Raw genomic sequence first — 24,363 nt, 5'->3', positions numbered from 1 at the left:
ATCTTGCAGAATTTTTTACATTAACTTGGAAAATATTTTATTAAAGGAGAGCATTTAAGGTGACATTTTGCTCAAATCAACTACTCTTAAAAAAAATGTCAACACACAGTAAGTGCAGTGGAATCTTTTATTATCTATACTTTTTGGATACAATCTTCAATTGGGTGATGGTAAAAATAATATGTTATGTGGAATCAAGCAATCAATAGATATTTATTAATCTATTGTGTGCCAAATATTGCGTGAAGCACTGGAGGTACAAAAAGAGGCAAAAGATAGTCCCTGGTCCTCAAGGAACTTAAAGTCTAATGAGGGAGACAATGTGTAAACAAGAATATATGTGCAAAGTAAGCATATGCAGGATAAGTATTAGAAAATAGTTGAGAGGGAAGGCACTAAAATGAACAAGGGTAAAAATGACTTCCTATAAAAAGGTGGGATATTTGTTGGAACCTGCAAGGAAGCCAGGGAATTCAGTATGTGGAGTTGAGAAGGGAGATCATTCTACACATTGGGGAGAAGCAGAGAAAATGCTTATAGCTTAGACATGAAGTTTCTTGTGAAAGACTAATCATAACCAGGACATTAATCAATAATGCTTTCAGTATATGTATAGATTATTCTCATAAAAATGGAAAAGTAAGCATATAGATCAATAGTTATTGGTATTCTCTGGTTTGGGTGTTTTCGTTTTTTGGATTTTTTTTTTTTTGGTAGAAATAGCATCAAAGATTTTTTCCACAAAGGTTTGATATATTCATCTTCTTCAGACACGTTGAAAAATCAGTTCCTTGTCATCTTCACAATTGTGTAACCTATAGTATGTACTTCTATTGAGCATTCCAGGTTGCATAGAACTGGGTTCTTTTTTCTATTTTTAATTTTTTAAGAAGCATTTCTACCTCTTCTGCAGGCAAATCTGGGATTGTAATGCTAAAGTTCATATGTTCTAGCTCCACTATTGATAGCTTTAAAAGTTTGTTTAAAAAAACTCTGATATTTTGGGGGGGTTTTACTGCTCATTTTTCTCTTCCCAGCCTCGTTCTTAAATGTCCTCAGGATGTCTCTAGTTACTTTGATCTCCCACCAACCTTTCTTTAACTGCTTTTAAAAAATCTCCTTTGCTTCTATCTTATGAGGCGATACTGCTCGGCTCGTAGTCTCCTACCATATTTTTTCTGTAAGATTTTATAAATAAATTAACATTCTAAGCTGGTGTTTCCCTTAGTTTCTATTTCGATGCACTTAGTGAGAAAGCCAGTTATTTACTTACTGTGATGACTTTAAGTTCTTAGGTCTCCTTGCAGCAATTGATCTACATGTTTTAAATTTCCATATGAATTTATGATAATTGGGTACATATATTTATGTGTTTTTATATATACATATATGTACAAACATATACATGTATATATGCATAAACAAGCATTTAAACACAAGTATACTAACCATTTTTTAAATCAACAATTTTTTTTAAAAGATCAGTTGGGATTTGTTTTTGTTTGGGTACATGTCTCTTTTTGTTTTAATTCTTCTAGTTTTGAATCAATTTCTTCCCTTTTTCTACCTAGTCAATGACCTATTCAAACAGTGACTGCTGATTTATAAATGATATCAATAAGGAGTCATGTCATGTTTTTCAAACATAACCATTTCTTTTGGGAATTATTTGTTCCTTGCTATATTTAGCCTTTTCCCATTCTTTCCATAATGAAAATATACATATGTATGAGACTTGTGTGAAGGTCTTTTGCCTCTCCCATTTCTTACTCCTAATCCATGTTTCCTAATATATTTATTCACTGTTTTTGCATTTTTCTGATTTTTGCATTAAAATCACTTACCATCAGAAGACATAATTTAAATTAGAGAATGATACCAAATTCTTCATCATGTTACTCTTCTTTGGTTGCCTACAATAATTTTCATGGTGTACTTTTTTGGCAAATACATATCATGAGTCTTGTAAGACTCATGATATGTATTTGCCATGACTTAACTTTCCATTCAGCTGCAACTTTCTTTTATCTTCTGGTTCCACTTACAGAAAGAATGATAAAATTGATAAGATTCTGTTCCTCTAGTAGCATGTCCATATGATAAGTACTTAGTAAATACTGATAAGAAGTATTGAAGAGAAAATGCAATATAGTAGCTCTAGTTCACTGAATAACAAGGGAATCCATCCCTCAACCCCCTTAGGAAAGCAGGGAATGGAATATATAAATTATTTAAATTAACTAGAGAAAAATAAAAATTTTGGAGAATTATCAATATTATTATGGTTTGTTTTGGGGGTAGTAGGAATATGAGTCTTATTTCATAGTGAAATAATAAAAATGACACAGAATTTAGTATACTTAATATCTCTGGGAAATATATACCTGACTACTATTATCACTTACCTCTCTAACTCCATCCCATGCAAGTGATATATTAAATTTAAAGGTATTAAATATTAATTACAAATATGTCTATTTGAAAATTTGTATTGGCACTATTTCATTTCAAAGTAATAGATGTAACTGAAAATCAAACAGTATGTAAAGTGATATCCTTTACTAATATGTTCTTTTGAGTTTTTTAAAAGGAACACATCTTTTAAAGGATAACATAATCAACATGGAAAGTTAATGTGTTAATAAATTAAAACAATAAATGAATAATCCATTTAATTGGAAAAATTGTTTTCAGAAAAGCTATGGCTCTCATTGTCTTGATTGAATAAAAAAATATGCAGATGCATCTTCCTGGTTAAGGGTGAAGGTCAGGCCTTGAATCCTACACTAATTCTCAACTTTATACAGGTTTGTTCCTGAAAAGGAAAAGGCCAATTGCCATTGCCTATTATTAAATTGTTTGATTTTCCTTCCTTGACAATCTTTCAAAATGGCTAGAATACTACTTTTTCTCTTTCCCAAAGATATTGGAATAGTTGTTTAAGGAATGCCCCTAAAAAGGCAGTTTGAAGAAAACAATATTTCATTTTAATGTATTTTTGAAAGTTAAATTCAGTTTTATTTTTCTGATTTGGCACTTTAAAAAATTAGTATCATATCTAAAAGGAAAAGGGAAACCTACTGAGATTTTTTAAGTATTGGATGGACATTGACTTACCCTTAGAGAACAATAAATACATTTTTCTTGAATTTTATACTTCCTTGGGCATCCAAATGAAGTTCAAATGGATGAGAAGACAGACAGGGACAGAGATTGACACAGAGACAGACAGTGACAAAAACAGAAAGAAAGAGACAAAGACTATTCCCCATAATTATTACCTGGTGTGGAGAGGGAAAAAAGCTACAGAAAAAGTGAGCATGTACATAGCTATGATCTTTGTCCTATATTTTTGTTTCTAATCATTTAAGAGGAAAGAGTCATAGAGCTGACTGAGATTCAGGAAAAAGCAGCCTAAGACATTTACATGAATTAAGTGAAAGCAATCACAGATAGGGTTCCTTGCTAGGGCAATTAAACCAGGGAGTTTTGTAGAAGCCTGAGACTTTTAACATCATCATTTAAGCAAGAGTCAGGGATGCAAGATTTTCTTTCAGGAAGAGAATCAATAGTTTGTATTTAGCAGTGGAAGAAATGATACCAAGAGAGATTGATTACATGAGCCAATGAAGATGGAAAGCAAAGATTGAGTCCAGTCTGTACAACACTTTAAATGGTAAATAATGAAGTTGAGAGGCAACAGAAAGCCCCTAGGCTTGATTGAGTAGATGATTTGGCAATTGAATTTCTAGGTAAGGAAGACTGAGGAGCTGAGGATGATGTTGAGATAATTAACTTGAGAAACTTAAAGAACTGTGATTATTTTGACAGAAATAATGAATTTGGAGGAGTGGAGATTTTCAAGGTAAAATTATCAAGTTCAAGTTTTGGACATGTTGAGTTTGGCTATCTTTAGGATGTCCAGTTTAAAATATCCTATATGCAACAAGGGATCCAGAAGAGAAGACCTGACTAAAATCCTGAGGAATGCTCACAATTACATTACCTGATATGGATGATGAGTCAGCAAAGAAGATTGAGAAAGTATCATCAGATAAATAGGAGGAAAACCAGGAGAGTGCAGTCTCAAAAATCCAGAGAAAAAAATTTCTAGAATTTGGTCAGCATTATCAAATGTAGCTGTTAAATTCAGAAGCTTGAGGATTAAGAAAAAACATACTATTTGTCAATTAAGAGATTATTGGTGGAGAGGATGTAAAAAAAATTGGGACATCAAATCATTGTTTATGGAATTGTGAACTGATCCAACCATTTTGGAGACCAATCTGAAAGTTTGCCGAAAGACTTTTTAAGCTACCTATACCCTTTGACTTAGCTATTTGGCCTATTTCCAAAGATGATTAGGAGAAAAGAAGTGGAACCTATATATTCTAAAATATTTATACCAGCTCTTTTGGTGACAAAGTACTGGAAATTACAGGGATATACAAAATCAGGGAATGGCTGTACAAGTTGTGGTATATGATTTTGATGGAATATTACTGTGGTAAAAGAAATGATAAGCTTGGGGTCAGATGACACAGTGGATAGAGAGAGCATCTGCCTTGAAATCAGGAGGACCTGAGTTCAAATGCAGTCTTAATTACTTCACACTTCCTAAATATGTGACTCTGGGCAAGTCACTTAACCCCAAATTGAAGAAGGAAAGACAGAAATGATGAGTTCAATGATCTTAGAAAAACATGAAAAGATTTACATGAAACAATGCAGAGCTAAATGAGCAGAACCAAGAGAATACTGTATACAGCACTAACAACTTTGTTTTAAGAATGTCTTTGAGTGAATAAGTTATTTTACACAAAGTAACTATAAAGGACATGTGAGGAAGGTACTCTCAGCATCCAGAGAAAGAAGTATCAAATAGAAGTATATGTAGAATAGATAATTTTATATATAAAATACATAACATTTTACATGTAAATACACACATATGTGTGTGTGTCTCTGATGATATACATCTTCAGGAGCAGAGGGAAGAAAAAAGGGGAAAAGAAATTTACATGATAATTTTGTTGTATTATTTGAAAGGAATAACAGGTTGTACATAGGAGATTTGCAGTTTCATGCAAAATTATCTTATGCTGTGCTATGTCATGGAAATGCTTGTTTTATTCCATAAATTAATTAAATAAATTAAAAAGAGACTATTGGCAAATTTGAAGAGTTTAGGAAGAAAATAGAATATAGTTCCTGCCCTTGAGGAATTTAATGAGGGGGGCAATATAAGGAGAGGGGAAAGACATTACCAGTTGAGAAAACTGTAAAAATTCCATGCAAAAGGTGATGTTTGAGCTGATGTCCTTTTTTAATGTTATTTGATTTATATTTAATTATATAATAAAACAAGCATTTATACAATGTAATATAATAATTTTTTTTAAAAAATCTTAAAAGAAACCAGGAATTCCAAGAAATAGGGGTAAAGAGGGAGTGCCTTCTAGACATGGTGGACACCCTGTGGGAGGTAGAAAATGGCAGATGTAAGATACTTATTTTATGTGAAGAAAAACTGGAAGGCCAATTTGGCTGGATTATCAATATCCTCTCTGTCTTCACATAAGGCACATCCAAAACCAAGGATGTGTATTTTTGTGAAATTGACACTACTGATCCTGGCAAAGTTTTAGGAATAGCCACAATTTCTACAAATTTCAATAATTCCATTTATATTTAACACATAATTCTGACTATGGCCTTTGCCAATTTAAATCTTTTACACTATGTTGCAGTGGTCAGATTCATCCTCTCCTAATCTTATCTATTCTGTCCTGTGACTATTGGCCTTCTATGCATTCAGGATTTTGGTTGGTAGAGGGTTCAGGGGCCCTTTACAAATAGTGTGGTTGTCTGCCCATGTTGTTTTTTGGCGTTGCCTTCCTCTATCACTCTTGCTACCCAACTGTGTTGAAAGTATGTCTTTATTATTTGGAACATCAGGGGAAATCTGTAAGATTCTTTAAGGTTGATTTCCCTAGCTCAGTGACACCATTTCTCCTCCAAGTCACAACTGGTCCCTCCTGGGCAGTTTCACTTCAACACCTTCAGAGCCAATTCTCTGGACTATTGTGCAGTCTATATTTGTCTTTCAGAAGCAGCTTGAAATTAGTGACTAATGCTAACATTTTAATAGCTGTGGTATGAGCACTGCCATCTGTATTACGATTCCTAAGGAAGTATTTTCACAAGGGATGATTTTGGTAAAGGAAAATTAAGGGTTACATTATGTGAATTTTCATCTTGTGTGGTTTTCAATTGATATTTTGGCTGTATATACTGGCTGTCCTACCATAGCTGTAGGAAGGAAGGCAAGGAAGGCATGAAGGCAGGCAAGGAAGGAAGAAAAGGAAGGAAGGAAGGAAGGAAGGAAGGAAGGAAGGAAGGAAGGAAGGAAGGAAGGAAGGAAGGAAGGAAGGAAGGAAGGAAGGAAAGAAGGAAGGAAGGAAGGAAAGAAGGAAGGGAGGGAGGAAGGAAGGAAAGAAGGAAGGGAGGGAGGAAGGAAAGGAGGGAGGGAGGGAGGGAGAGAGAAAGGAAAGGAGAAGGAGGGAGGAAGGGAGGAAAAGAGGAAGGAAAGAAGGAGGGAGGGAAGGAGTGAGGGAGGAAGAAAGGATTTATTAAGTACTTATTCTATACTAGGCATAGGTGGTTTACAAATATGTTCTCATTTGATTCTCACAATAATCCTGGATGGGAGGTATTATCATTCCATAAGGAATAATTTCTGCTGAGGAAAATAAGAGTTGCATTATGTGTGTATTTACATCCCATATGGTTTTCAATGCTATTCAGTCTAGTGTTGAGCCATTCTGCCATAACTGTAAGAAAAAAGGAATTATTTGAGGCAAAAAAGTAATTATCCAGGGCCATGAAGCTAGTATGTGTCTGAGATCAGATTTGAACTTTAGTCTTCTTGCCTTTAGGTGCAACACTCAACGCATTGTACTTTTTAACTGTACAGTAATGTCCTCATTACTGGTGATCCAATGTGTGACCTGCAGTGGTGATAGAAAATAAGGAGAGATCCTATTAGGGAGCTATCTAAAGTGTAGTCAGGAAATTTAATGCTAAATTACCAAAGCATTTTGGATACTGCTCCTGCTCCTTCTGCTGGAAGCTTCTTGTGATGTAGTGGAGAGAAAAAAAAATTCTTTATAACCTCTCAGAGGTGTATATGTTATTTAGGAGAAAGTTCCTTAAAAGTGAATGATCTTTAACAAAGGGACTTTTGGTTCTAGGGTGGATACAATAGATGGACTTGTATTAAGAAATGACATTTTAAGTTTATCCTGATTGGCAGAGCCAAGAGTATCTTTAAACTTTGTAGTTTCTCATTTTCTTCTCCAGTTCTTTTTACAAATGAGGAAACTGAGGCAAACAGTGTTAAATGACACCTCCGATCACAAAGCAAATAGGATTCTGAGGTTGGATTTGAACTCAGTTCTTCCTGCCTCCAAAAAAGGACACTACATCCACTGTACCACACATTTGCCCTTATACATTTAGGTAATCTCAAAACTAGTCATAAAAGTATTTAAGTCACATCTATTTCCAGGGAACTTGTAAATATTTAATGGAAGAGAGACTGCATGGTCTATTGGGAAGAGTAGTAAATTATTAGGATATTGGCCATTTAGTTCTGACTCTGATGTACAATTTGTTACCTTGGGAAGTTGGGAGGATACAGTAGAAAGAATACTGAATTTGGAGCCAGAAAGCCTGGGTTCAAATCCTGATTCTATCATTTATCACTTCCGTAGCACTAATCAAGTTATTTAAAATTGAAAGACAAAATGAAACATTGCCTCGTATATATAGTAGACAAATAATAAATGTTTGTGGACTGGTTGATAGATAACTCTAACTACCTTCTAGCATGAAATCGATGAACTTAAGTCATCTAAATCCCCTAGGGTTCAGGTTCCTTTGGCTATATTTATTTTGTCTTACCAGTCTTACTAATCAAAAGTTTGATGACAAGACCTGTATTTTTGTCTTCCTTTCTCTTTCTCTCAGTGCCCAGTTCAGTGCATAGTATATTCCCTTAATCTTTGTGTAGTCAGTTAATTCTTTATTTAATGAATGAATAAGAGTATAAATGAATTTGCTAATTGAGTCAGGTGCATTGATTGATTCTTAAGGACTTTTAAAACTCAAAAATTCTGGGGAAATAGTTTAGTAGAGAAGAATGAACATAATAAGGTTTTAATTATTGCTTGTTGATTGATTGTCAGTCAGCTAGAATTTGTTAAATGCCTACTTTGTGCCAGGCACAAGGTGTATAAGATGCTCAAAGAGGACCAGCACTTCCACTGTGAGGGTTTGTTAGGGTAATTGAAAAAACTCAAACTTGTCAGTAATCTAGGGGAATGTCTACCCCTAGCATACGAAGACATCTTTCAGCAGAATGGGCAGATGAGAACAATTTATGTCAATATCCTTGATGGAGACTGCAGCAGGCATTGAAAAGAGCTTAGATACTGGGATTATATCCCAAAGAGATTATAAAGAAGGGAAAGGGACCTGTATGTGCACGAATGTTTGTGGCAGCCCTTTTTGTAGTGGCTAGAAACTGGAAACTGAATGGATGTCCATCAGTTGGAGAATGGCTGAATAAATTGTGGTATATGAAAATTATGGAATATTACTGTTCTGTAAGAAATGACCAACAGGATGATTTCAGAAAGGCCTGGAGAGACTTACACGAACTGATGCTAAGTGAAATGAGCAGGACCAGGAGATCATTATATACATCAACAACAATACTAGATGATGACCAGTCCTGATGGATCAGGCCATCCTCAGCAACGAGATCAACCAAATCATTTCTAATGGAGCAGTAATGAACTGAACTAGCTATACCCAGAAAAAGAACTCTGGGAGATGACTAAAAACCATTACATTGAATTCCCAATCCCTATATTTATGCACACCTGCATTTTTGATTTCCTTCACAAGCTAATTGTACAATAATTCAGAGTCTGATTCTTTTTGTACAGCAAAATAATGTTGTGGTCATGTATACTTATTGTGTATCTAAGTTATATTTTAATATATTTAACATCTACTGGTCATCCTGCCATTTAGGGGAGGGGGTGGGGGGGGTGGGGTAAGAGGTGAAAAATTGGAACGGGAGGTTTGGCAATTGTTGATGCTGTGGAGTTACCCATGTATATATATCCTGTAAATTAAAGGCTATTAAATTAAAAAAAAAAAAAAAAAAAAAAAAAAAAAGAAAAGAGCTTAGAGCTTGGTCAGACATTGAAGGGATGCCAAGGCTACCCACTGCATCTCAGACTTCACCAGTTACCCCGACTTTTGTCTTGCTGCTGGATTCAGTGACTCTAGGAGGGAGTAACTCTCCTAGTGCACTCTGTGCAACTCTGCCTCAGTTAAATCTAATTGACTCACAAATCAAGATATCACTTCATGATGTCATTGGTGGTCTTCGAAAACAAAAAAGGAATAATAGATACTAAGAAATGTAAAAATAGTCCTGCTTTGAAGGGTCTTATAGTCTACTAATGATTGGACTTGGATTCTGTGATAAGCCACTAAAAGAAATTGAGAAGGTCTGGACAGAGAACATAGTGTTACAAAACTCAGAAAGGAGAAAATATCTAAAGGGAGAAGATTCAATTCTAAGCCCCAGAATCAAATTTCAGCTCCAACATTTATTTATATGCTGTTTGACACTGGGAAGTTACTTAACATCTCTATGAGCTTCTTCATTTGTACTGTATATAACTCAAATGACTTCATCCTTCAGATTTTTCTTACTGTTATTGTCTGAATTCTATTGCTGAAGAATGTATTTTAGATCTTAAATTGCTACATAAAAATAGTTTTATATGTTTCTTAAATAGGCCTTAATGATAAACAATAAGATAAAGAGTATCGAGAAATGAACATTGTAAGTACTTAATAAATGCTTGTTGATTCATTGATTAATTGGACATGGATTCTATAATGAGCTAGCAAAGGAGTTTGAGAGCCAAGTAGGAAAAGGTTTGGTAGGAAAATCTCATTCAACCCCTACTTGAATAGGAATTTCCTCTGGTCTTCCAGCCTCCACTTATAATTTCTCTAGCAATGGAAAACTCACTACTTCCAAAGCCAATAGATGCTACTTTTAGACAGTTATGATTCACTAGGAAGTTTTCCCATCTGAGTGAAATCTTACTACTATAATTTCTTCCCATTTCTCCTCAGCCTATCCCATGTGTACACACAAAACTATTCTAATTCCTCTTCTAGGGAACAGCCCTTCAAATACATTGACATCCTTTTTTTTCTAATCAAAATTAAATATTCCCATTTTTTTGTTTTTTCACATTTTTATAACTCCTAGCTGCCACTGTGAGGGAAATATTTAGAGTCATAGTTCTAGTCTCTGGGATCACAAGACAAATTACAAGTCTAAATAAATAATTAACCAGCCTACCTCAGTATTTTCCAGAAAAATCAATCAGGATTTCATTGACATCATATTCAATTTAGTGGTTTTCTTTTATGAACTCTTGAATGGGTAGACTGTAATCTTCATTGATCACATTTTAAGATGACCCTGGCCTCAGCTAAGACAAAAGTATCTCCCTATCCCCACATACCTAACAAATAGACCCAAAAAGGTACAAATGTCAGATGCATTGCTCTGTATCTGACATTATGAATGCCAACTTAGATATAATACAGCAAGAAATAAGAATTAAGGAATGAACCTTCTGCCTTGAAATTTTTAGATCTGGAATGGGCCTTAGAGGCCATTTCATTCAACCCATTTATTTTTTAGGTGAGAAAAAAAAGGCCAAAAGAATTTGTGAATTCCATGAGTCATAGAGTAAAGTAGATAAAGAAAATCACAGAATATTAAGCTCTGGGAGATACTTAAGAAATTCATCTAGTCAAAAACATTCATCTTACACAGGTGTAAACAGAAGCCCAAGGGTAGTGATTTTTTTCCAAGGTTATAATAGATAGAAAATCATAGAACTAAAATAAAAGACCCTAGATTTGATCATGATGCTTTTTCCATTATTCCATGCTTGTGTGGCCTAGATCTGGGTGGGTCGAGATTGGGGGTGGGGGGAGCTGGAACCAAGTAACATTTCCGTAAAAGGGTGAAATAACTAGCCAGGGAACAAAATGGGAACTTGTTATTTAGAAATTAAAAACAAAACCAAAGCCCTGAAAAGTCCTAGTAGCTATTAAGGTTGAGAGGAGTTCCCAAAGCAAAGTTGATACCCCATTCCTGTGAAGAAAGAAATAAAAACCCATACCATGTGATGGCCATTATTAATTAATGTAGGTAGGCCATTAGGAAGCAAGGATCATAGCTTTGGAGCTGTAAGGGACTTGATCCTTAGTGGTCATCTAGACCAGGGCTTCTTAAACTTTTTCCACACTCAACTCTTTTTCACCTGTAAAATTATTACATGACCCTAGGTATATAAGTATACAAATTAAACATTTACTGATAATAAATCATAATTTAGTGACCCCTAAATTGAGTTTTGAAACACCATATGGGGTCTCCTCCCAAAGTTTAAAATGATGGGATCTAGACCCAATCATAACTGTTCTTATTTATTTTGTTTTATTTCTTACATTGAGAATAAAATATTTTAAAAATGTTAGTTATTATTATTATTATTAACATTATCATTAATTGCATTTGATGCTCACAACCATACTGGAGGTATGTGCTATTATAAACCTCATTTTGCAGTTGTGGAAATTGAGGCAGATAGAAGTGATATACCCAAGGTCTCATAACTAGTAAATTTCCCAGACTGAATTTTGAGTCCATGGCTTCCTTACTGTAGACTCAGTACTATATCCTCTGCACCATCTAGCTATCTTAAAGATGAGCAGTAAGAAAGTGTAGTCATAGTAACATCTGTAGTGTAGTAGAGGAGAAGGGGAAAGAAAAGTAATTATTTTTTAAAAATCTAATTTTTCTTTTGTGCAGTGAGCATCTTCATAAGATTATCTATGAATGCTGTTCAATATGCAACCTGAATGGCTTTTGTTACAGGTGCAGGGAACTGATGTTCACTACATTGACCCTGCTAGCCACAGGAGGTAACAATTAAAACAGTTTGGATGGAGTCACCCAGGACTTTCTCACCCAATTCTCATGCCATTTGAAGTACAAATAGAAGATGTTAAGAAAAAGTTATCCAATTCCAAAAGACTTGGAATGCAAAATGTTATCCACATCCAGAGATAGGACCATGGATTACAGCATAGTATTTTCATCTTTTATTGTTGTTTGTTGTTTTTTTTTTCTTTTTGGTCTTTTTGATTTTTTTTCCTTTTGATCTGATTTTTTCTTATACAATATGAAAAATATGGAAATATGTTTAAAGAAGAAGGAAGGAAGGAAGGAAAAAAAGGAAGGAAGGAAGGAAGAGAAGGAAGAAAGGAGGAAGGGAAGGAAGGAAAGGAAGAGGGAGGGAGAGAGGAAGGAAGAGGAGAGAAGGAAGGAAGAAAGGACCATAATCAGAGTCAGGAATACTACATTTTGCACACTACTCAGCTAATTGGCTGAATAAGTTATTTCACCTATAAGTATTTCAGCTCCCTTCTCTTTAAAATGAGACAGAATATTAGGCCTATCTTCTTCCCAGATTTGTTGTGAGGTTCAAATGAGACTGATTTTTAAGCTTGAGAAGGGATGACCAGTTCTTCAAGTGTTCCACTGCAACAGTTTCTGGGAACTGGAGACAACTTGATGAAATGTCATTAATCCTTGAAACCCTGTTATGCCACAGTTCTCTTTAACTGTTCTGACTTGGTTTCCCTGAACTAGTTTCCTTTGTCTCAAATCCCCTAAGCCGTAAAAACCCACTCTGGTCCATTAAGATTGGGAACTGTTTACTCTAAGGTTATAAATTGTTAGCAAGATAAACAAGAGAGCAGAACTCCTGACTTTTCCCTTTCCTCAAGAATTTACAATATCCCTCTAAAATATTCCAAGATACCTCATTGGCATCTTTATCTCTGGGTATTCAGACATCCTCTCTGGGCTTTTAGGTCTCCCCCCAACCTGACAGAAGTTTTCCCGCGCTTCTTTGTTGTTTCTGGAAGGTATTTAAGAAATTGGGCAGCTCCTATTCAGGGCTGGAGGCTGTATGACAGTCTCTTTCAACCCTGGGAGCAATATGGATTCCGTGGTTCCAGTATATTTTTATCTGACTAGATAATTTGAGATGAGAGTCCTGTCCAGTTAATTATACTCTCCAATTAATAAAATATTGAAAACTCTCTAATCTCTCTCCTGCCTCAGTTTCTCCGGCATTACAGCCCTTCCTATAGATGCCTTGGTTGCGGCTGCAAGAGACAATTGTGGCAGAAAAGGCACAGGCCCAGCCTTCATTTGCTGAACCGGCTCACCTCCAGAGTTTGTTCAGCAATGAAAACACTTCTTTTGTAAGGAAAATAGCAAAGAGCATCATTATCACTCAAGTGTCCATGGCTTTGCCCACAGCCTTTTTGGTCATAGCTAGGCTGAAATGTAACTACTACTTCAGTTTTTCCTCAACCAGGTTGTATTCATTTCCCAGGAGATCTGTGCCCAAGACCTGTTTCATCCAATGAAATCCCAAAGCTTTAAGCATCCTTAGACAAAAGAGCAGGAGATGGACTTGAACTCTGTGGTCCTGCTCTTGTCAGTTGTTGAGGCATGGAAATGGAGAGATGCAGCTTGTAGATACCCTTGTAAATCCCAGGCTCACATGATCTTGTCATTGTCCACTATTTTATACACTCTTAGCTTTAAGGAGAGAGAGGCTTTTTGACTGATACCCAACACTTTGGTATTTGCTTGTTGTTTGTCCTTTGTTCTCCAGGAGAACATCTTGATTTGCAAATGAATTGGATTTAAGTGAAAAAGAGCTATGTAAACTTATCAGCCTAGAAAATTCAAGACTATATATAGCAAGCAAGTGAAATGTGTTTCAGTTGTTTCAGTGCGACAAGAATTCTCTCCCCACTAATAGGTCTTACTTGGGAGTGTACATCTAGAACTGAAAAGGATTTTAAAGGTCATTTAGTCCAACTTCTAGGGAGCTGGGTATCGAGGTGGATAGAGTGCAGGTCTTTAGGTGAAGAAGACTGATATTCATGGGTTTAAATCTGGTCTCAGTTACTTATGAGGGTGTGAGCTAGGCAAGTCATTTTACCCTGTTTGCCTCAGTTTTCTCATTTGTAAAATGAGCTGGTGAAGGACTCCATCCAGTATCTCTGGATACAGCTTTTAAGAAAATCTTAAACGAGATCCTGAAGAGACATACACAACTGAACAACAACTATACAAGTATAAATAGTTATTTCATACACGTGATCACTTCTTGCCGGTGACTTACTCAGTCATCTCGGCTCTAATTGGTTCCTGATAGACATACCCCAGAACCAAATAAAAATTGTAAATATAATCAGAGATTGCTTGTAATGTGTAGTGTATCACCTTCTAGGTTGAGAGGAAAAAAAGTCTAAGACCTCTGAAAAAGGTTCCAGGCTAGTCCTCAAAGACCCCAAATGGAGAGTTGGGGAAGGAATGGGTCTCAGTTCAGTTCAAATCCTCAAAACTTCCCTAATGCCACTTAAAATTTTATGTGCACCTTCTAATTGGACCATAGACTGAAGTCTACCTGATGTGGAAATGTGTTCTGTACATTTGTTAAATGCAGCAGGTTTCCTGTATGAGAGCAATAAACCATCTTAAAATGCAATTGTTATCTTATGGAATGGTACCAGAAGCTAATATCATCTACTAATACCATAGCGTTGACTGGGAAATTGAATTTTGTCTTCTAACTCCAGTGAGACCAGGCAGTGCTTCTTCTAGGTTGGACCTTGCATATGCATGAAACCTCAGGAAGCCTTATTGATGAACACCTTCAAGACATGTTTCTGTTGTGATTATGGGGGTTATCACATTCCTTTTTTTCCATTCCCAGCCATTCCTTTCAAGGTTTCTGGGCATCATTAATCCCCACTTTCCTTTGGAGGACATTCATGACGTCCTATGCTACTGGTGACACATTAATACTTTCATTCCTATACTCACCTCGCTAACATGAAGGATTACAAACATTTTTATATTTATCTCTTTTTATTTCGAAAATAACTTTATGAGGTAGGTCACTGGTATCCACTTCAAATAATAGAGTGCCAGGAATCCATGTAATATATAATAATATATGAATATATTATTATTGATATTGATAAATCATATTTATTTTAAAATGTGATGTTATCTATATTTTATTGTGTTTTTATTTATTTTGTTAGATTTTTAACCTGATTAGGGCTCACAATGGTTTAGGTAATTTTATTATCTCAATTGATGAGATTACAGATGAGGAAACTGAAGGTGAGAAAGGGTAATGCTAACATTACATATAGCTAGTAAGTATCTAAGGTAGAATTTGAATTCAAGGCTTGCAGATCCCAAATCCACTTTTCTGTTCCTTAAGTCACCTCATCAGCATTCAAAAAGCTGAATTAACACAAAGGGGAAATTATCCTTAGAAAGAATCAAGCTATAATTAAGTAGCTCCATCTCTCCTCCTGGCGTTCCAGGACCTTTTCCTTGGCATTTTTAAATAAATATTCTACAAGTCACACACTCATATATGTGCATGAGTTAGTGGGAGCCAGTTCATCATTGGTGAATAAAGGAACACAGAGCTTGTTTAGACTTTCTCTTTTTAGTCCCTCGAAGCTGATAGTGATCAGGAGAATTTTTATGAAAGTTAATCCTGTGGAGAGAAAATACTTCTGGTTAGTGTAAGCAGAATTCCTGTTCCCACCATAACCATCCAGGATTCTAGAGCACCAAGTGATATGTACCTTTGCTGTCTCAGGAGAGGAGGGAGGTTTCAATTAGTAATGAGCTTTTCCCAGCTTCCTCCTTGCCAGTCCTGACAGAGGGAAGGTCAGTAGCAATGCTTGGAGGTACTGGTATGTTCCCCCTTTTTCTGAGCTATAAATAAGACAGGAGTGTGTTTGTTTACAGTAAAAGCTGTAAGTACTGTATATATTGGGGGTTAGGAGGAAAGGAACAAAGGCTGTGAAAGTATCCCACAGAGTCTGCTGTTGGGAGTGGATGACACTGCCCACTTTTAGCAGAAAGAAAATCTGTGAAAGCCACAAAAAAAAAATGAAACAAACACAAAAAAGAATAAACTTGGTAAGTAATGGAGAAGATGTGCCAAAAACTAAAGGCATATTACTTCAATGTATCTTTAGTTTTTCCTCTCTTCCCCCAAAGGACTATATTATATAGGCACAAGTGCTATTTATAGTTCTCCTATGATTTATAACTTTCATAAGCAGTTACTAAAGGAAAAAGCAGTAACACTTCTAACAGTTACTAGGGACCTGCAACAATAGACTGCAATGCATGTACCAAACACTAAATTCAACAGATAATTATTGAGTGCCTATTGTGCAAAAGGCTAGAATGATGAAATGTTTTATTTTTTGTCTCTTCAGTTATTGGACAGATAGTTGTAGTATCTATTTGGGTATTATTTAGAATAGAATAGTTTTGTTTATTTTTAAGTTGTGTTTTCTTTGAAGATTGTGGTGGTGCTTTTGATAAAGTCTTATTGATTCTCCTGGTAATGGACAATCAGAGAAAAAATCTTTGGGGTATGACTTAAGAAGCACTGAAACTCCCTGTTTTCTTTCTAGCAGCTCCCTTAAATCTTCACATTACAGATATTTTGATTTAGATTGTAGATCTTTCTTAAAATGTAAATGATTAAGGGCAGTAACAAAGTATTATCTGTTTGTGGCAGCCCTTTTTGTAGTGGCTAGAAACTGGAAACTGAATGGATGCCCATCAGTTGGAGAATGGCTGAATAAATTATGGTATATGAATATTATGGAATATTACTGTTCTGTAAGAAATGACCAACAGGATGATTTCAGAAAGGCCTGGAGAGACTTACACGAACTGATACTGAGTGAAATGAGCAGGACTAGGAGATCATTATATACTTCAACAACAATACTATATGATGACCAGTTCTGATGGACCTGGCCATCCTCAGCAACGAGATCAACCAAATCATTTCCAATGGAGCAGTAATGAACTGAACCAGCTACGCCCAGAGAAAGAACTCTGGGAGATGACTAAAAACCATTACATTGAATTCCCAATCCCTATATTTATGCCCACCTGCATTTTTGATTTCCTTCACAAGCTAATTGTACAATATTTCAGAGTCTGATTCTTTTTGTACAGCAAAATAACGTTTTGGTCATGTATACTTATTGTGTATCTAATTTATATTTTAATGTATTTAACATCTACTGGTCATCCTGCCATCTAGGGGAGGGGGTGGGGGGTAAGAGGTGAAAAATTGGAACAAGAGGTTTGGCAATTGTTAATGCTGTAAAGTTACCCATGCATATAACCTGTAAATAAAAGGCTATTAAATTAAAAAAAGGAAAAAAAACAAAGTATTATCAGCTATATTAATATCTTGGCCATAATTAATAATATAAGTCTGATCCTCTAATTTAATCCATTCCCTCAGGGACTATTAAATGATAACAGAGATCTCTCATTTCTCCATATACATATATTTTGGAGAGAAATGTCTCAGAAAGGAAGAAGGCACTTCTTATACAAATGCATAAGGAGAGCACAATTTTTTACCTTCTTTACAATTTGGCTTAAGGCTGGTCATCATATTGCTATACTTTGATGTATCATTTTTGCTTTGTAATTTCTTTGCAATTAGAACAACAGTTCAAAACCACTTTTCTCTGTCTGGCTGTCTCTCTGTATCTCTCTCTGGGTCCTTGTCTCTCCCTCTCTGTCTCTCTTTGTGTGTATGTGTGTGTGTGTGTGTCTTTCTTTCTCTGTCTCCCTGTCTCTATCTGTCTCTGTCTCTATGTCTCTCTGCATATCTCTGTGGACATACAGTATCCCTCTGTGTCTTTGTCTGTCTCTATATATACACACACTTATGTATCTATGTATTCTCCATATCAAGCAGACTAACTGCAAGCAGAATAGCTACATTTTGAAAACAGCTATGTCTGGTGTCTAGGATCTTGGAACAAAAAGCTTTTTTTAAAAAATGCTCTGTCCCAGAATGAGCAAATATTTCAGCCTGAGAAGGTGCCCTTTTCACTTAGCATGTGGTACAGTTGAAAGGCAATTAGCTCTGGAGTCAGAAACCTAGGTTCAACTTCCTTCTCAACTAACTGTAACTTTGAATTGTCAGTGAACTTCCTTGTGCCTTAGTTTTCTCATCTGTAAAATGAAATAGTTTAACCACATGGCCGCCAAGATCCCTTCAACTTCAAAATCATATACCTATAAGTGGGTTTTTAATATGGCAGTGAGATCATTTGTCTTGGAGAAAAGAACAGGAAAATGGAAAAAAAACCCACAAGCCTACCTTCATATGCTGAGCAATGTAACTGTGATTTCTGGGTTCCATGAGACAGCTTTGTAAAATCACGTGCCACCTAAAAAGTTATAACCTTCCCTTAACTCTCTCAAAAATGTTTCAGCTTGCTTTGGGTTGGCATTTGCAACTCAAAGAAGAAGTAATCCTTACACAGAGAACAAGAGAGCCAAGTGGTTTTTGGCAGCTTCATTTAAATAGATGCCATCTAATCTTTGAGGAATATGAGGTAATTGTAGCACAAATATAATTGGCATTCAGAACAGCCATTGAGAGCTTACAGAAATCCATTCTTAAAGTCCTGCCATTCTAGTAAAGTTTGTAGGGTTGTGCCAAATGACCTTTGAGGTTTCTTCCAGCTTTGAACTTCTTTACTCATTTATGTGAAGAAGAAAAAAAGCAGACCTTAATGCTTACTATGAAATTAGAAGGAAAAGTAAATTACAAGGAAACCCTACAGGTTTCTCAGAATAAAGAATATGTCTGATTATGAGCTGGAAAAATCTTAGAGATCATCTAATCCCCAGCTTCTTAAACTGAAAATAGTGATCCCATATGGAGTTTCTTAACTGAATGTAAAGGTCACAAAATCATGATCTATTATCAGTAAATTTTGATTTGTATATACCATATATTCCTGGGATCATGCAAAAATTTATTGGATGGTCATAGGTGGAAAAAGTTTAAGAAGGCCTACCCTAAATCACAGATAAAGCAGAGCAGAAATCCTTTGGTCATTCTGCCTGAAATACTGAGGATAGTTTCCTGCTCAGTGTGATTTAGCTCAATCTCTCAGTGGGACCCAGGCATTTGATGCTTTTGTTAGAAATATCCTCTGAGATCTTACTCAGACCCAACTCCTATCCCACCCCAAGGACATCATAGTAAAAAGCATGGAGTCAAAACTTAGGCAATTAAGTGTTCCAAAATCTAAAGCAATTAAAATGAAATATAAATCAAGAATTTCCATTGATCCTTTCTCATGCAAAGGGAGAGAGGATATTGTAAACTCCATTAAGGTCGAAGGGGAACAGAGTTGCCTTGTTCTCTGAAGACTATTTTCTTAGACATTAGAGTTGGAAAGTATTTTAAGAGATGATCTGGCCCAGTCCCCTCAGTGATGTTAATACAACAATTCCTGGTTCTACCCTTGGGTCAACCATCCTAGATTCTGGCAAGATGATGTTACATCTGCTTTATGTCTCAATGAGACATTTTCTCTGCCACTGTCCCCTGCTCTTAGTTGTGCAGAATTATGATTTCTGGGCATGTCTACTCTGGGAAAAGCCTCTTCAAAAGGAGGAAAGAAATTATCATAAACATTCCTTGTCTGCTTCCTCTGACACTTGTCCTCCTCTCTTTCTCTCTAATAGTCCTTCCTTTCTGTGAAGTTGATCAGTTTATTCTGTGCTCCTTCTATGTCATCTGTCTTGCCAACAGAGTCCATTGAAGTTGGCAGCTCTCTTCCCTCATCAAGCTCAACCCTTCCTTATTCTTTTGTGATCCAGGAGTAAAACAGAGAGCCAAAGCCTATAAACAAATGAGTTTACAAAAGAAAAATAATTTGGACAATTTTAAAAATAAGCCAATTAAATCTAATTAATATACTATGCTCACAGGCCACTGAAGGCTGGAGAAGTACTCTGCATTTAGTAGCTAAATAACTTGAGTTGAATCAATAATACATTTAATAAAAGGCCATTTAACTTCTTGTTTATAATTATTCCTTAATAACAATTCTTCAATTTCTTGTGACAATTTCTTGTCACTTCAGATTTCTTAAAGGCTCTCCTAATTTTATATTATGGTTACTTAGCTGTAGATATTTCTGAGGAACTGTTCAACAACAAAAAATGAGTTAACAATGATTCCAACAATTAAAAAATGATTCTGAGCCTAGAGCAAAGGAACATTTCATGAAGACATTAGTTCACAATTTTAGCTCTATAAAATTCATTTTAAACAGCAGATAGGAACTAGATAAATCATTTCCTAAAGAAGCAAAGATTTTGGTTTTTTTCCTACCTACCTTGTGGTTTATGTTTTACCCTTAACAAAATATACATGAAAATGGATATTTTTGTCTATTAGTACAAGTAGGTGTTGACTTATTTAGAGAACATGATGAGATAGCATGTTAGGCAGAATCAAGTAAGATGAAAAAAATAATAGTAATAAATGTAAAATTCTTTACTTGGGCTCAAAATATCAATTACATAAGTAGAGAAGATTATGTTATATAAAATTAATTATATAAGTATAGAAGGGTATACTATGTAAGATAAATGACATAAGTAAAGGAGATTATCTTATATAAAAATTACATTACAAAAATCAGTCATATAAATATAGACATTATAGCTAGACAATTGTTAGTATGAAAAATATCCTAGACCTATAGCTACAAGTTCATTATGAATCAGAAGTGTCACATGGTAGCCAATGTTTAAATAAATTATTTTAGAGTGCATTAATAGCATTTCCATAGTTTTTGCTAGATTACATCTGAAACATCCAATTCTAGATGCCTCAATTTAAGAAGAAAATAAATAATCTGGAGTATGTTCAAAGTAGAGTGAGAAGTATTATGAGAAGAATGAAAGCCATGCCTTATTGGGGTTGATTGAATTTAACTTAAAGAAACAAGACAGCAGGAATATAATAATTGTCTTTAAGTATTTGAAAGTTGTCCATATAGAATAGTGAATGAATGAATGATGTATGAATAAAAAGATATTTATTCAGTACTTCCTATGTTCTAAACACTGTATTAAATACTGCGGATAAAAATACAGAAACAAGATAATTTTTCTCTGTAGAGAATAAAACACAAATAAGAGTGATGGCTAGATAAGTGTGTATGGTCAGGGACTTCAAAAGGATGGTGAGAAGAATCTTATGACAATGTATATACTTTCAAGGAATGGTAGTAAAGCTTGTTTATGGTTAGTTCTCACAGCTATTGATGGAAAATGGGAAGGGAAGGAGAAGCCCAGGGCAGATGTGTCTGAGACAGAGGTAAAACCTGGGGCACTGAAAGATGGCCTAAAAGTAGTTGTAGATACCCAGTACCAGGCTTCCTGGAAACCAAAGTGCTTATCATAGTCTTTGGTGCATAGTAGGCACATAATAAATGTTTATCTTTTCCATTTCACCTTTCTGTTAAAAAAGTAGGTTATATCCACATATTCATGCAATAAATTATTTCTTTTCTTTTAGCTTCAGTTGTCTTACCTGAAAAATTCAGACAGCATAATATTTTTTTCTCACTGGGAGGTTGAGGAGGTTATGTTTGAGATTTTTGGGAGAAAAAAAGAAAATTAGGGATGTTTCAGCAAGGAACCATTTTTGTTTGCATTGAGATGAAAGTTGCTTCTTCATCTACAAATTGAGGGAGGTTACAAATCTGTAACCTCCAATACCTTTACCAGAGCTAAATCATTGGAATCTATTTAAAAAAATACACACACACACACACACACACACACACACACACTTACAACAAATGAAATTTGAGGAAAACAGGAAGGCTGTTCCACAGAAAGAAGAAAACATTTCTGGGAGTATGGATGCTAAAATTGGTTCCTTAGCCCTCAGATAGAACAACTTCTCAGCAGACACATTTCAACATTGTCTGAGGTTCTTGAACTAAGCAGGCTTGCAGAAAGAAGGAGGTGGAAGCAGAGTTGGTACTGGAGTAGATCGCTGGGGAAGTATTTGCCCCCTCCTTTTTTTTTTTCTTCAGCAGATGGTGTTGTAGTCAAATACATACATCTGCCAGGTTTTGCTTGAAGGATCACTAGACCCCCAGTTGGTCTGATTTCCTCATTTGGCTCTTCTTTCTTTATCTGTCCATCTTCTTCCATCCCATCACACACACACACACAAAACACACACACACACACACACACACGTACACACATACATGCACACACATGCACACTTAGCAAAGAAATTCTCTTCTCTTTCTATAAGATTAGAATAAAATGGTCAAACTTCCTTTGGTTTTGAACTCCACAATACTTAGATGAAGGTTAAGCTGAAGGTTATAGCATGTAAGGTGTAGGTCCCATTCCAAAAGGCAAAAAAAAAAAAAAAAAAAAAAAAAAAAAAAAAAGGAAAAAAAGGCTTTTGTCATGTGGTTTCTGTTATCTGTAACCATGGAAAACAGTGGCCATCTGGGTATTAATTTTGAACGCTTTCTTTCTCTCGATTCCTTTCTCTTCTCCTGGGGAAACACAAGCTGAGGAAGTGGAGAGACTGGCGGCAATGCGCTCTGACTCCCTGGTCCCTGGTACTCACACCCCGCCAATCCGGAGAAGGAGTAAGTTTGCTAACTTGGGAAGGATTTTCAAGCCGTGGAAATGGAGGAAGAAGAAAAGTGAAAAGTTCAAGCACACATCAGCAGGTAGGTCTTCTTCCCACTGGGATGTCTAAGGACTTGGTGACTGAAAGGTAAGGCAAGTCAACTCCTGATATTTGATTGAGGATGCCACTAGAGGCAACCAAAGTGATTTTTAAAAATACCTTCATGTGGAGAATAATTTTTGCATTTTCTTTCACATTTTGTGTGGGGTTTTTTATGGCTCACTGACATTTTAAATAAAATCAGATAATAAATCATCATTTTTGTTTGATACCTACGGATAAAATGGCATATTCAAAGATTATACTCTCTTTATACCCACCTACCTCAATTCTCCAGGGAGGCTGCCCATTATTATCTATCATATTTCTAGCACTGATAAATTAGGGCTCCTATTTCCCCGAGTTAAAGTAAAAATTCTCACTCATTTTCCGCAACTCAAGAGGAAATTAAGGCACAAGACAGAAAGTAAAATCATCATAATCTTTGATAACTGAGAAGAAGGAGGAAAGATGTTCACTTTTGGATTTTAGAAGATTATTCCTAAAAACCAAAAGTAAAAGCATAAAATTATCCTCATGATCAGTCTATCACACAGTTACTAATTTTATATACCTCAGAGAGTTATTTTGAAGCAAATTCTCTGTAAGCTTTTAAAGTACTCAATATAAACATGAGTCATCATTGTTGTTTATTGACTGGAAAGAAATTGGGAATTTGTTCATAGAGAAATATTTGGGGTAAAAGTCAAGAAGTTATGCATTTATTACTTTAAAATAAACAGACTACATAACTAGAGCTATTATATAGAAAGAGCAAAATGCTAGATTGGACAGGGAAAAGATTGAGATATAATGGTACATTCTCCAAAATATTTTAGATTATCTAAGCCTCATGTTTCCAAGCAAATACTCTCTTTGCCTTTGCTAGGAAAAATGGCCTTTAAAATGTATTTGAAGCTTTAAATTTATCCTACTACCATTTATCAGCATGATTCCAAAAATAATGGGAATAGATTAGTGGACAAATTTTTCACTTAGAAAATCAGGAGCTTCATATATGACATTTGACAGGGCCATATACCCTAATGCCATTTATACACCAAAGCACCAGACTGATGACTCCAGACCTGCTAAGATGCTGGAAAAGTTGTCTTTAGAAAAATAGCAGAACAAGGAAATTGCCTTACTATCCTGGGACCTTGGATTCAGACAGAGAAATAAAGAGGAGAGGGGGAAAGGGAGGGGGAGGGAAAGAGGGAAGAGGGAGAAGGGAGAGAGAAGAGAGGAAAGAGGAACAGTTTAAAACATATCATTTTCTCATGAAATTCTGTCTTTTGAAACAATATGATATATGGTGATAGTCTAAGTTCCTACTTTTGTTTTTCTCATTAATATTTCTTAATAGGTTCATGCTAGTTAAATGTCAATCTTTCAGTCAGTAAGTATTTATTAAGCACATATTATATTCTAGGCACTTTGTTAGGCTTTGGATAGTTGTTAATAATATTGGGGGGAGTGACCATTTTACTATTTTTTCAACAAT

General features: G+C 35.4%; 1 protein-coding gene across 9 annotated transcripts in view; it reads left to right on the top strand.

Annotated features, from left to right (window-relative positions):
- The window catches only part of PHACTR1 (phosphatase and actin regulator 1), a 622,984-nt gene that overhangs the window by 358,075 nt on the left and 240,546 nt on the right, over positions 1-24,363 (top strand). For all 9 annotated transcript variants that reach the window (XM_031946843.1, XM_023496332.2, XM_031946844.1 and 6 more), the window contains one exon: positions 22,696-22,860. In XM_031946843.1, the coding sequence (XP_031802703.1) occupies positions 22,696-22,860 (165 nt within the window). The remainder of the gene's footprint in view (positions 1-22,695; positions 22,861-24,363) is intronic.

Source organism: Sarcophilus harrisii, chromosome 1, assembly GCF_902635505.1.
Source record: "Sarcophilus harrisii chromosome 1, mSarHar1.11, whole genome shotgun sequence".
Taxonomy (NCBI): Eukaryota; Metazoa; Chordata; class Mammalia; order Dasyuromorphia; family Dasyuridae; genus Sarcophilus; species Sarcophilus harrisii.
The sequence above is the reverse complement of the archived record's forward strand: the minus strand, read 5'-3'. Positions and strand labels throughout refer to the sequence as shown.